The sequence below is a fragment of the Gekko japonicus genome, unplaced genomic scaffold (genome assembly GCF_001447785.1).
Source record: "Gekko japonicus isolate JY-2015 unplaced genomic scaffold, Gekko_japonicus_V1.1 scaffold1014, whole genome shotgun sequence".
In the NCBI taxonomy this organism is placed as follows: domain Eukaryota; kingdom Metazoa; phylum Chordata; class Lepidosauria; order Squamata; family Gekkonidae; genus Gekko; species Gekko japonicus.
The window spans coordinates 209,881-221,854 of NW_015164217.1; the positions used below are offsets into that span (position 1 = coordinate 209,881).

The 11,974-nt window shown below is 52.0% G+C and overlaps 1 protein-coding gene across 2 annotated transcripts in view; it reads left to right on the plus strand.

The window, feature by feature from the left end:
- The window catches only part of LOC107108098 (sialic acid-binding Ig-like lectin 16), a 29,904-nt gene extending 17,956 nt beyond the window's left edge, over positions 1–11,948 (plus strand). Inside the window, exons 5-9 of one of the 2 annotated variants that reach the window (XM_015408492.1) lie at positions 1,120–1,285; positions 5,360–5,439; positions 5,931–5,986; positions 8,316–8,423; positions 11,778–11,948. In XM_015408492.1, coding sequence (XP_015263978.1) covers positions 1,120–1,285; positions 5,360–5,439; positions 5,931–5,986; positions 8,316–8,409 — 396 coding nt within the window. In that variant the 3' untranslated portion in view covers positions 8,410–8,423; positions 11,778–11,948. Of the gene's footprint in view, positions 1–1,119; positions 1,286–5,359; positions 5,496–5,930; positions 5,987–8,315; positions 8,424–11,777 lie in introns of both variants that reach the window. The other variant, XM_015408493.1, reaches the window with a different exon arrangement.
- The last annotated feature ends 26 nt before the right edge of the window (positions 11,949–11,974 follow it).

Consider the following 11,974-nt stretch of genomic DNA (forward strand, 5'->3'; position numbering starts at 1 on the left):
GGCAACCCCAGACCCCCCCCCCATCCCCAGGTGGTGGCCAGTGGGGGGGGGCCTGACAATCCAAGGTGAGGCTGTTGTGGATCTGTAGGGTTGGCAGCTCCACGCTGGGAAATACCTGGAGATTTGGAGGGGTAGAGCCTGAGGAAAGCGGGGTTTGGGGAAGGATATAATGCCACAGAGTCCACCTTCCAAGGCAGCCATTTCTCCAGGGGAACCGGTCTCTGTCGCCTGGAGATCACTTGCAATCCCGGGAGGTCTCCAGCCACCACCTGGAAGTTGGCCGCTGTACAGATCAGCAAGGACTGAGGGGTGGATTTCCAGGTTCACATAAACTCAGATCAAAACTCTCCTCCTTTTGGCAGAGCATCCACAATATTCCATCATCACGATTCACTCAGCCTCTCGCTCAGGCCTGTAGGCCTAGGAAGGCCTGCTGAGGCCTGCTTCTTGAGTGAATCTTGTCGCCTGCTGCCCTGAATTTCCAGCCTGCTCTCATTAATTCTTTTTTTAAAAAAAAACAAAACCCAAAATCTCTCTGTGGAGAAAAGGGAGGCAAGTGGAACACTTTCCAAGTGCCCCTAAACAGTTAAAAACAAAAAAGGTGTCCTCAGCCACTCACATTCCAGCCAGTGGCTCGGGTCATGAGGTAAACCTCCATTAACAGAAGGCATTTCTGCCTGCTGAGCAGGACTTCTTTGCGTCTCCTCTCCCACTGATGCTCTAAGTGACCACCCCCAAGTGCTCTGGGGGGGGGCAGGGCCCCCCAAGAACAACATGAGAGCCAAATCTGAGGTCCGCAGCAGAGGGAGGAAAGAAGGCAAAATCTTGTTGGTCCTAAAAGTGCCATTGGACTCTACTTTTTTCTGTGCCTCCTTCTGTTAGTGGACGTTTATCACAGGATCCAAGCCACTGATTACAAAGGCCCTGGACTGATTGGCCAGTGCCCTGACACTGATGAACATTCCCCTACATGAAATGGCTTTGACCCCTATTAAGTTATCGGGAGCGAGGCATTTGGCTGTCTCGCCTTGGCTGGCGCTGTCACAGCTACCCTTTGGAACAGAATCCTGTCCACGCCTGGATCTCATGCTTGGATCTAACTTATCTTTCCTCCCACAGGGGAACGACGGGGTTGTGGCGTCAAACGCCTTGACTCTCCCCAAGGTGACGCAGGAGCAAGAGGGAACCTACACTTGCCAGGCCCAGCATCCCAGCTTGCCTCAGCTGACCAAAACCAAGTCAGTGCAGGTGTTTGTGGAGAGCAGCGAGCGTAGCTTTACCCTTGGTGAGTACCCTCCTGGCCTCCGCCCGTCGTGCTGCGCACTGGGGGGGGGTTTGTCAAAGTTTAGGCCAGGTGTCCCCAACACGGCGCCCGTGGGCACCATGGTACCGGCTGACACTTTTCCTGGAGCCCAAATATTTTTAGAAAGAGGGGCTTTTGCCCAGCAGGACATCTGATTTGCCGCTGGAGATCTTGATCGGCTGTGCAGATTTTTGAAAACGTTTTGGTGGCGGTTTTATTCCCTTGTGTCTTGTTCCAAGTTGTTTTTAAAAACTACCCTTCTCCCTTGCTCTTGGGCATCCTCCGTGTCTCTGTGTATGTCTGGCTCTGCCTCCCGTGGCAGCCATTTTGTGGTTGCGCCCACCACCCTGTATCAGGATTCCAAATGTGCCCACAGGCTCAAAAAGGTTAGGTCCTGAAACTCCTTAGGCGGGTCTTTCGCTCTCTGCCCCCTTTCCCACTGGGCCAGGACACTGATTCCTTTCTCTGTCTACATTTTTTCCTTCATCATCGGCACAAAAACTTCCCTGATTTAGACTACAGGTTAATTAACTAATTACTATATGGCAGTGGATGTCGCATCCAGAAGATCCGGAGATTGTTCGGCAGCCCAAATCTAGCTCTTTTTGTAGCGAGCTAGGTTTATTTTGGAGCTGCGGTGGCTCAAGTGGTTAAGACGCTGAACTGCAGGCTGTGGAAGGTCAGTAGTTCAGCAGTTCCGAGACCTGAGTGTGCCGCATGACGGAGTGAGCTCCCGTCTCTAGTTCCAGCTCCTGCCAACCTAGCAGTTCGAAAGCCAGAAATTGCAAGTAGATAAATAGGGACCACTTCGGTGGGAAGGTAACAGCGTTCCGTGCGCCTTGGTGTTTAGTCATGCTGGCCACATGACCACGGAAACGTCGTCGGACAGCGCTGGCTCTTCGGCTTTGAAACTGAGATGAGCACCGCAACCCTAGAGTCGGATTCGACTGGCTTTCGAGCAAGGGAACCTTTACCTTTAGGTTTATTTGGGGGGGCTGAGAGAACCGTGACTGACCCAAGGTCACCTAGCTGGCTTCACGTGGAGGAGTGGGGATTCGAACCTGGTTCTCCAGGTTAGAATCCGCCACACCAAACTGGCTCTCAGACTATAGGTTCCTCAACAGTCATAGTGATCAAATGGAGCGGCCATAAACAAAGCAGCCCCATCGCCTGAAAAGTTATGGTGAGGGGTCATAAGCACACGGGGGGGGGGAGAGGCGCGAGGGAGCCAAATCCTCGAAACCTTGCGCCTGATTGGGTAGGGCCTGTGATGTCATGGGGCGGGGCCTGATGATGTCACCTTAAATAGTTGTATTCGTAACAGTATGTACCAGATGGTATCTGTATGTAGTCACCGTCACGTGCCTTTGAAAAGCTGGGCGACGTACCAGACTAGAAAAAAAACAAAATAAAATAAAAGCAACACAGAAATGAACTGTGTGTTAAGTGTAAAACGCAGTTGAGCTTTTAGTGCCAATTACTGCCTGCCTCCCATCTGCAGTTTGCGTGCGTCAGGAGCTGGCGAGCAAAAGGCATTCTGCCCGCGCCCAGAGGCATACAGTCTTCCACTCGGGCAAGTTACAGAAAGGTGGCTTTCATGTCATGATTAAAGCCAGATATCAGGCCAAGCCATCGGGGAATTTGTTTCATTCTCCTCTTCCCCTCCGTCTTCTCCTGAGGGCGGCTTTCCGCTGCAAACAGAGAAACCGACCCCAAAGCAAGCATTTGTCTCTCTGTAGTGATCTGCCTCATATTCTTGTCACAACAGACATGAAACGAGAACAGAAACTATCGTATAGGTAGCAACAAACCCCCCAACTTCTTCTAACTGCATAGTTTATTTTTAATAACACTGGGAAAGGTAAAGGTTCCCTTGCTCAAAAGCCAGTCGAATCCGACTCTAGGGTTGCGGTGCTCATCTCCGTTTCAAAGCCGAAGAGCCAGCGCTGTCCGAAGACATTTCCGTGGTCATGTGGCCGGCATGACTAAACACCGAGGCACACGGAACGCTGTTCCCTTCCCACCGAAGTGGTACCTATTTATCTACCTGCAATTTCTTGCTTTCGAACTGCTAAGTTGGCAGGAGCTGGAACGAGAGACGGGAGCTCACTCCGTCATGCGGCACACTCGGGTCTCGAACTGCTGAACTACCGACCTTCCACAGCCTGCAGTTCAACGTCTTAACCACTTGAGCCACTCCAGCTCCTAGACAACTTAAGCTTCTATTATAAGTCCCCTGGTAAGACTTTTCCTGGTTCCCATCCGTCTAGGCCCAGGAGCATCCTAACCTGGCTCTGAACAGTTTACGTAGTCAACCGTCTACCCAAGTGAACCTGTTTTTCCTCCCATTCTCACTCAAGGCCTTTTGGGTTAGGCGATTAGAGAGGCAGCGACAGACACAGACAAGACAGAAGCAAAGGGAGGAAAGGGCTGAGCATTTGAAAAGGAATGCCATCGGGAAAGGTTTAATTGACCTGTCAGCCTCCTGCCCTCTTGCAGCTTCCCTGCCCATATTCTGTCCCAGCAATCCAGACAGACTGCTGCCCTGCACGTTTCCCCTTATATCTCTGCAATGAAAAGGGATAGAGACATACCTTTTTAAAAAAGTGAAAGCTGGGACAGGACACTGATTCCTTTATCTGTCTGGTGGTGGTGGGGACATATCCGGGGAAGGGTGTTGCCGCCGAAGCCCCCCGAGCTCCAGGTCTCTTACAGAGATAGCTGATGGGCAGGTGGATATAGGAGAAAGGAGTCATTCAGATACCATTCAGGGCTTTATAAGGTCAACGGCAGTGCTTTGAGATTGTGTCTGGCAATGAACCGGGAACGAGCAAAGACATTTGGTTATCTGTGTGTACCCTCGTTCCCGGCCAGATAACACGGCCTGGATAAATTCAGGCACAGCAACTGCCAGGCAGAGGTCCGAATGTCCAAAAATGGCCAGCCTCACACCTCACCAACAATAACAACCATTGCTTGCTCCCAGTATCTGGCAGTCGAATCACTGCTTTGCCATGGAAGTTTGCTGTGTGACCTGGGCCGGTCGTACACTCTCAGCGTAACCTACCTCGCAGGATTGTTGTGAGGACAGAACAGAGGACAGGCAAATGATGTAAGCTGCTTTGGGTACTCATTGGGATAGAAAGGTGGGAGATAAGGTTCCATTTCTAGCTGTCTGTGAATTTAACCACACACACATATACACAAGTCAGACATAAGCTGGCAGCCCCCTTTGGCCAGTAGTTTGACAGTAACTACATACCTGAGCAAAGGACCCTTGTGTCCAATGCTCGCTCTAAGCTGTGGAGACTTGTGAGCAAAAATTCTACTTTGTGAGCCGCTGGCATTAAAGTTGTGATTGAGCGATTTGGCTCCTGCATCAGTTAGTTTGCTCTGGAGCCCTCCTTCCTGAGCTGAGACAAAAATGTGTGAGCCGGAGGCTAAAAAACTGTGAGCTAGCTCACACTGACTCAGCTTAGAGGGAACACTGTGTCCACCTGCTTGTTTTGCTGGATGACCCTGTACATAATCCAAAACTTAAATCAGGATGAAGTCCCTTTGAAAGCCACAGAACAGAGCCCAGCCCTGACAAAGTTTTGCAGGTTTGGTTCCCATGGCAAAGGATGAGATGGTTGGACAGTGTCATCGATGCAACGAACATGAAACTGAGCAAACTTCAGAGGACGGCGGAAGACAGGAGGGCCTGGCGGGAGATGATCCATGGGGTCGCGAAGAGTCAGACTCGACTGTGCGACTGAACAACAACAACAAACCTTCATTGGGTTGCGCCCTCCGAATTCTACAGCTTTTAGAGAGAATGAATCGTTCCTATCCTGTCTCACAAACCTCTCAAGCCCTCTTTCTCCTCTCTTTCTCCCAAATCACCACCCTTGCAGGAAAAAAATGTGGTTAAGAATGAACTTTTGGGTGCGATGGGATACTGAGTGGGTGTGAGTGGACGCCTTCTGCCCTCTGCTGGAGGGAATGGATTTTGCACGCTGGGCTGGGCCCCCAGTGACCGTCTGCCTTTGTTGACTCCTGACTTCCTCCTTGCAGAGTCTGTGCTGCCGCAAAGCGCCCCAATGCTGGCCCTGACGGTGGCCGTTCCAGCGGTGCTGTTACTCCTGGTGGTCATGGTGTTTAGCGTCCTGATCCACCGCCATCGGGCAGTTGCCAAGAAGAAAGCACTCCTGTAAGTACTTTGTTTGGATCTTTGTGGGTGTTGGGAGCAGCAGGTTCGATCCCGCAAATCCCTGTTCTGTTAACAGAGATGCTTTCTTCTTGAGAAGGACTCTTTGCATCAGAAGGAAGCGCCTCCCACAGGCAGAACAGAGCGGCCGGATCCAGCCTAGTTGATGTTCTGTAGGAGCAGATTGGCTATTAAGGAGAAAGTCCTGGTTAAGGATGGGCATGAACCACATTTTTGCAGTTTGATCCATAGTTCGTGGCTGAACGGCAAACTGAACCACGAACCCATACAAACTGGGAGGTTGGTTCACGTGAGCCATTTAAAGTTTAAACCCCTGCTTTCTGCTCCCTGCGGCTTGTCGGGGGGAGCAGAAAGCAGGGGTTTCCAAACAGCTGAGTGGCAGCACCGCTGCTCAGCTGTTTGTTTTAAATGGCCATGGTGTTTAGCGTCCTGATCCACCGCCATCGGGCAGTTGCCAAGAAGAAAGCACTCCTGTAAGTACTTTGTTTGGATCTTTGTGGGTGTTGGGAGCAGCAGGTTCGATCCCGCAAATCCCTGTTCTGTTAACAGAGATGCTTTCTTCTTGAGAAGGACTCTTTGCATCAGAAGGAAGCGCCTCCCACAGGCAGAACAGAGCGGCCGGATCCAGCCTAGTTGATGTTCTGTAGGAGCAGATTGGCTATTAAGGAGAAAGTCCTGGTTAAGGATGGGCATGAACCACATTTTTGCAGTTTGATCCATAGTTCGTGGCTGAACGGCAAACTGAACCACGAACCCATACAAACTGGGAGGTTGGTTCACGTGAGCCATTTAAAGTTTAAACCCCTGCTTTCTGCTCCCTGCGGCTTGTCGGGGGGAGCAGAAAGCAGGGGTTTCCAAACAGCTGAGTGGCAGCACCGCTGCTCAGCTGTTTGTTTTAAATGGCCGTTTGGTTTAAATAGCTCCGAGCCTTTTAAATCCCTCCTTTCTGCTCCCCGCGGCTTTCCGTGGGGAGCAGAAAGTAAGAGTTTCTAAACAGCTAAGCTGTGGCACAGCTGCTCAGCTGTTTGTTTTAAATGGCTTCAAGCCTTCTTAAACCCCTGCTTTCTGCTCCCTGTAGCTTTCCATGGGGAAACCCCTGCTTTTCTGCTCTTCACAAACTGCTACAAATGGCACCAAAATTCGTGTAAGCTCGTGGCAGTTCTTCAGTTTGCAAACATTGCTTTGCGAACCATGAACCAGCCAAAATTCATGACGAACTTCAGTTTGTCAGCTAGTTCATGCCCATCCCTAGTCCTGGTACATTGATAGCCGAGGAGCCACCCACCCACCGGGGCCACCCTGCCCTCAAATGAGGGGCAGCCCTCTCAGGGAGCAGGTGCAATCCACCACTGGCTTTACTATGCCTTGCCATACATCAGGGGTCCGCAATACGGTGCCCGTGTGTGCCATGGTCCCTGTTGATACCTTTTCTGGTGCCTGCCAAGTGTTTATAGAAAGTGGGTGGGTCCAGGTGGGGCTTTTTCCTCACCCAGGCTCCTGTTTGACTACCGGACATTTGATTGGCTGTGCAGATTTTAAAAATTTTTGCTTTGGCACCAGCTGCCACCGCAGCACGAGGATCTGCCCCGTCTTGCGGTTAAGCTGTGACCATCGTCTTGTAGCTGGCTCCGCCTCCTGCAGCAACCGTTTTGTGCCCATCGTTCTGTCGCTGCGTCCACCGTGCTATGCCAGCATTCCAGATGTGCCCTCAGGCTCAACGTGTTGGGGACCGCCCTGACCCGGATCGCCCAGGGAAGCCCGATCTCGTCAGATCTCGGAAGCTAAGCCGGGCCGACCCTGGCAATTACTTGGATGGGAGACCTCCAAGGAATATCAGGTCCAGGACACAGAGGCAGGCAATAGCAAGCCACCTCTCTGAAACGCCCAAGCCCCACTAGGTGTTGCCGGAAGTCAACCATGACTTCCAGGCACACACACACACACACACACACACAATACAAAAAAAAGTTGAAGACCCTCACCCTATGTGGTCACTGGACACGCACTCTCTCCTCCCTCCCTCCTTCCTTGGGGTGGGGGCTTTTCCAGGTTTGTGCGCGGTCTCTAATCTGGGAGAAACCAGGTTTGATTCCCCACTCCTCCACTCGCAGCTGCTGGATGACCTTGGGCAAGCCATAGTTCTGTCAGAGCTGTTCTCTCAAGGGCAGTTCTGGAAAGAGCTCTCTCAGCCCCATCTACCTCACAGGGTGTCTGTTGTGAGGAGGGGAAGGGAAAGGAGTTTGTAAGCCGCTCTGAAACTCCGATTGAAGGGCGGGGTATAAATCCAATCTCTTCTTCTTCTTCTCCCATTCCAACTCGTGTTCAGACCTGGAGAGACGGGCCTGAACCGGGCGGCCTGCTGGGTTTCTTTTCGGCCCTACCAAGAAAATCTGCAGAGGAGTCCGCTTTTTTGTTTTGTTTTGTTTCAAGGGAGAGATGGATGAGGTGCTTCCCCCCCTCCTCGATGCCAGCTGTGAGCCAATTAATATTTGTTCGAGGCCTGGCTTGGGCCCTGGGGCTTAATTAGCTTCCCGGAGGCCAGTTCACACGTCTTCTTTCCAACCGCTGGGCAAACCACATGTGTGAAGCAGGAAACGGACGATTAATCTCCTGTGTCACGGCAGCCCGGTCTTCTCAAAAGCCGGTCCTTTTCTGGAGGAGACGCGCGGCGCATCCAGCCGAGCCATCGAAGTGATAAACCACAAATGGGCAAATCACAGTGTTTGGAGAGAAATCAAATCTAAGCCTTGCCGGTGTGGCGTTAACGATGTCTCTCTCTCTCTCTCTGACATTCCCCTACAGGGAAGACTCCGGCCAGCGGACTCCCATCTACAAAGGCAGCCTGGAATCTGTGCCTTCGATCGTGGTGGGGGACACGCACCCTCTGGTGATGTAATCGGGGGTCTGCCGGTAGGTGGAACTCCCCACGCAGACATGGAAGCTCGCTGGGCGATAGGGTTGCCAGCTCCAGGCCGGAAAATCCCTGGAGATTTAGGGGGGCGGAGCCTGCAGAGGGCGGAGTTTGGGGGAAGGAGGTTCCTTCAACAGGGTATAGCGCCACAGAGTCCACCCTCCAGGGGAGCTGATCTTGGTCATGTGGAGATCAACTGCTTTTATTCATCTATTTATTGATTTGATTTATAGACCGCCCTCCCCATAAACGGGCTCAGGGCGGCTTACATCAAGTAGTGGAATACAATTAAAACAAGGTTAAATTGCCAGTTCACACAGGATGGAATCATAGAATACCGTGTTAAAAACGGAGAAATCAGATGTCAAATCAGATTGATTAAAATACAGCGGTGGGTGCCCCGGTGGTCTATTCAGATCCAGGCCACTGGTGGGAGACTGGCCAAAAGGAGATCTCCAGGTGCCCCCTGGAGGTTGGCAGCCCTATCCATGGAAGAGTGGGGGTTCAATACTGGGCCTTCAAGGTCCCAGCCTTGTACCCTAAACCTCAATTGTAAATCCCGGGAGATCTCCAGCCACTACCTGGGGGTTGGGAACCCTAATGCATGGCCTTGGGCCAGTGGAGGGGCCCCACAGCTTAACCTACCTCTCGGGGTTGTCATGAGGATAAAACGGGGAATGTCGTGAGCCATTTTGGGTCCCTGTCAGAGTGAAAATGGGGTACAGAGAGCAAGTTTGGTGTGGTGGTTAGGAGTGTTCCCTCTAAGCTGAGTTAGTGTGAGCTAGCTCACAGATTTTTAGCCTCCGGCTCACACATTTTTGCCTTAGCTCAGGAAGGAGGGCTCCAGAGCAAACTAATTTACGCAGCAGCCAGATCGCCTGCTCACAACTTTAATGCCCAGTAGCTCACAAAGTAGAATTTTTGCTCACAAGAGTCCACAGCTTAGAGGGAACGTGTGTGGACTTTAATCTGGGAGAACCAAGTTTGATCCCCCACTCCTCCGCATGCAGCTGCCGGTGTGACCTTGGGTCAGTCACAAGTTCTCTCAGAGCTGTTCTCTCAAGGGCAGTCCTCAGAAGAGCTCTCTCAGCCCCACCTACCTCACAGGGTATCCGTTGTGGTGAGGGGAAGGGAAAGGAGTTTGTAAGCCGCGCTGAGACTTCTTCGGTGAGCGAAGGGCGGGGTATAAATCCAATCTCTTCTTTGTCTTCTGAATGAAGTAAAGAAGTACACAGATCTTCCTTTCTGCTTCCTACCCTCTCCGAGACCTGAGGGACAGGGCATGTTTGATCTCTGCAATCTCCTCACGTTTGGCATTCTAGGGAGCGTCTAGCAAGCGGCAGGCGGTTCTTGAGAATCTCTCGGGAAGGGCAGTCTTGCTCCCTGGCTTGTCAGCCTCCACCTGATGGCACCTGCCCACCTAATGACTGTGTAAACGGTCCCCCCAGGTGGTCGAAGGAAAATAACATAAAGCAGGGCTCTCTCGGGCAGTACAAAAGACGAGGGTCAGACGGTGCGAGATTCAGGCTAGGACCTTTGGCACGATTTCCCTTTGTACATAAGTATCCATGCGATCACAACCGCCCCCCCCGCCCCCCCCGTAGCATAAGGTAGCCAGAGTGTGATTCATTTCCTTCTGCCCGTTTGCCTTACTACAAATGCCCCTCTCGTACTGCTATCTGCCCCATGGGGGGGCGGTAATGCACACTCAACCTCCATGGGGCAAATAGGAGCCAGTGGGAGACATTTGAGTTTGGGAAAATGGCATGGGGGGGGGGTGAGCTCACTCCTCCTTCCTTATGATCCCGATACGAATCGGGGCCTCTCCGGGCTGCTGTTTATGAAGGACACGGTAGGTGCCTGATTCTGGATCTTCCGACCTCTTGTCTAGTCTGACTCTCATGTGTGAATGTAAGAACCGAAGAAGAGCCCTGCTGGATCAGACCGGTGGCCCATGCAGTCCAGCATCCGGTCTCAGTCAGTGGCCAACCAGTTCCTCTGGAGGGCCAACAACGGAGCATGGAGGCCGAGGCCTTCCCCTGATAAGAACATCGGGAGAGTCCTGCTGGATCAGCCCAGTGGTCCAGCTAGTCCAGCATCCGGTCTCACTGATTCCTCTGGAGAGCCAACAATAGGGCATAGAGACTGAGGCCATCATAAGAACTGAAGAAGAGCCCCGCTGGATCGGCCCAGGGCTCTTCATGTGTTCATTTGTAAGGGAGGGGCTGTGGCTCAGTGGCAGAGCCTTTGCTTGGCATGCAGGAGGCCCCAGGTTCGATCCCCGGCATCTCCAGTGATAGATCCAGGCAGGAGGTGATGTGAAAGACCTCCGCCGGAGACCCCGGAGACCCACTGCCAGTCTGAGTAGATAAGGCTGACTTTGATGGACCGAGGGTTTGATTCAGTAGAAGGCAGTTTCGCGTGTGCTCCATTCCAGGTGCTGGTTCATTCTTTCCTTGGGGTACTTTCCCTCTTTCCAGCTCCGCCCCCTCCCCACGCCCACTCCTGGCTGAAGTATTAAGTCGGGACACAGCAAGTCCCAGGACCTTCACAAGGTTATTAATAAAAACTGCTGAAGAAATTAGGGATGATAAGGAAGAAGAGATTGAATTTGTACCCCACCCTTCACTTAAGAGTCTCAGAGCGGTTTACAATCTCCTTTCACTTCCCCTGCCCACCACAGACACCCTGTGAGGGAGGTGGGGCTGAGAGAGCTCTCTCTCTCAAGGACTGCTCTTGAGAGAACAGCTCTGAGAGAACTTGTCACCGACCCAAGGTCACACCAGCAGCTGCGTGTGGAGGAGTGGGGAATCAAATCCGGTTCTCCCAGATTAGAGTGCACGCTCCGAACCACCACACCAATCTGGACGATACCATAGAGACAGGGGAGGCTAGAGGGTATTTCCTGTTTGCACTGGAAATTCTCCAGTTAGGTGATGAGGTTACAGGAAACAGCAGGTGAGCTAGCCGGCCCTCTTATGTCTGTGGCCAATGTCTGGTCTTGTTCTCTGCCCAAATGACTACCTTCATTTGGAAATAGAAAACGCCCACCCAACTGCATTGGGACCGGGTCTCTTTGGGTGCCCTGCAGAGAGCGGCCCAAAAATTATGGGGCCCGCTGTGCCAGCATAGAGTTCCGCAAGTGATCTTGGGCCCATCTCCGTTTTTTACAATAACCCACCTCACAGGGGTGTTGTGATAAAATGGTATGTGTGTGGTGGTAGGGGTAGTAACCAAGCCATGCATGCTGCGCTTCGTTCCTTTGCAGAAGGACGCGTGTAAAACCATGCAATGAAGTAATGGCACCTTTATTGACGGTATTGACAACCTGTTTCTTCTTCTTTCCTCCTTAGGGTGAAAAGAAGATTTTGTTCTGTTTTTTTCTCTGTGTGTCACTTTTAAGATCTGGGTTCTTCTGAGATTCTGGAATGGCGGTATCATCAATACACAAGTGTGGCTCCTTTTCACGTCTGCATGCGTTTGGGCTAGAAGAGGAAAGAGCAGAGCGCTCAGGGTCAAAGGAGGGGGGTAAGGTTGGGGGGAGAGGGGG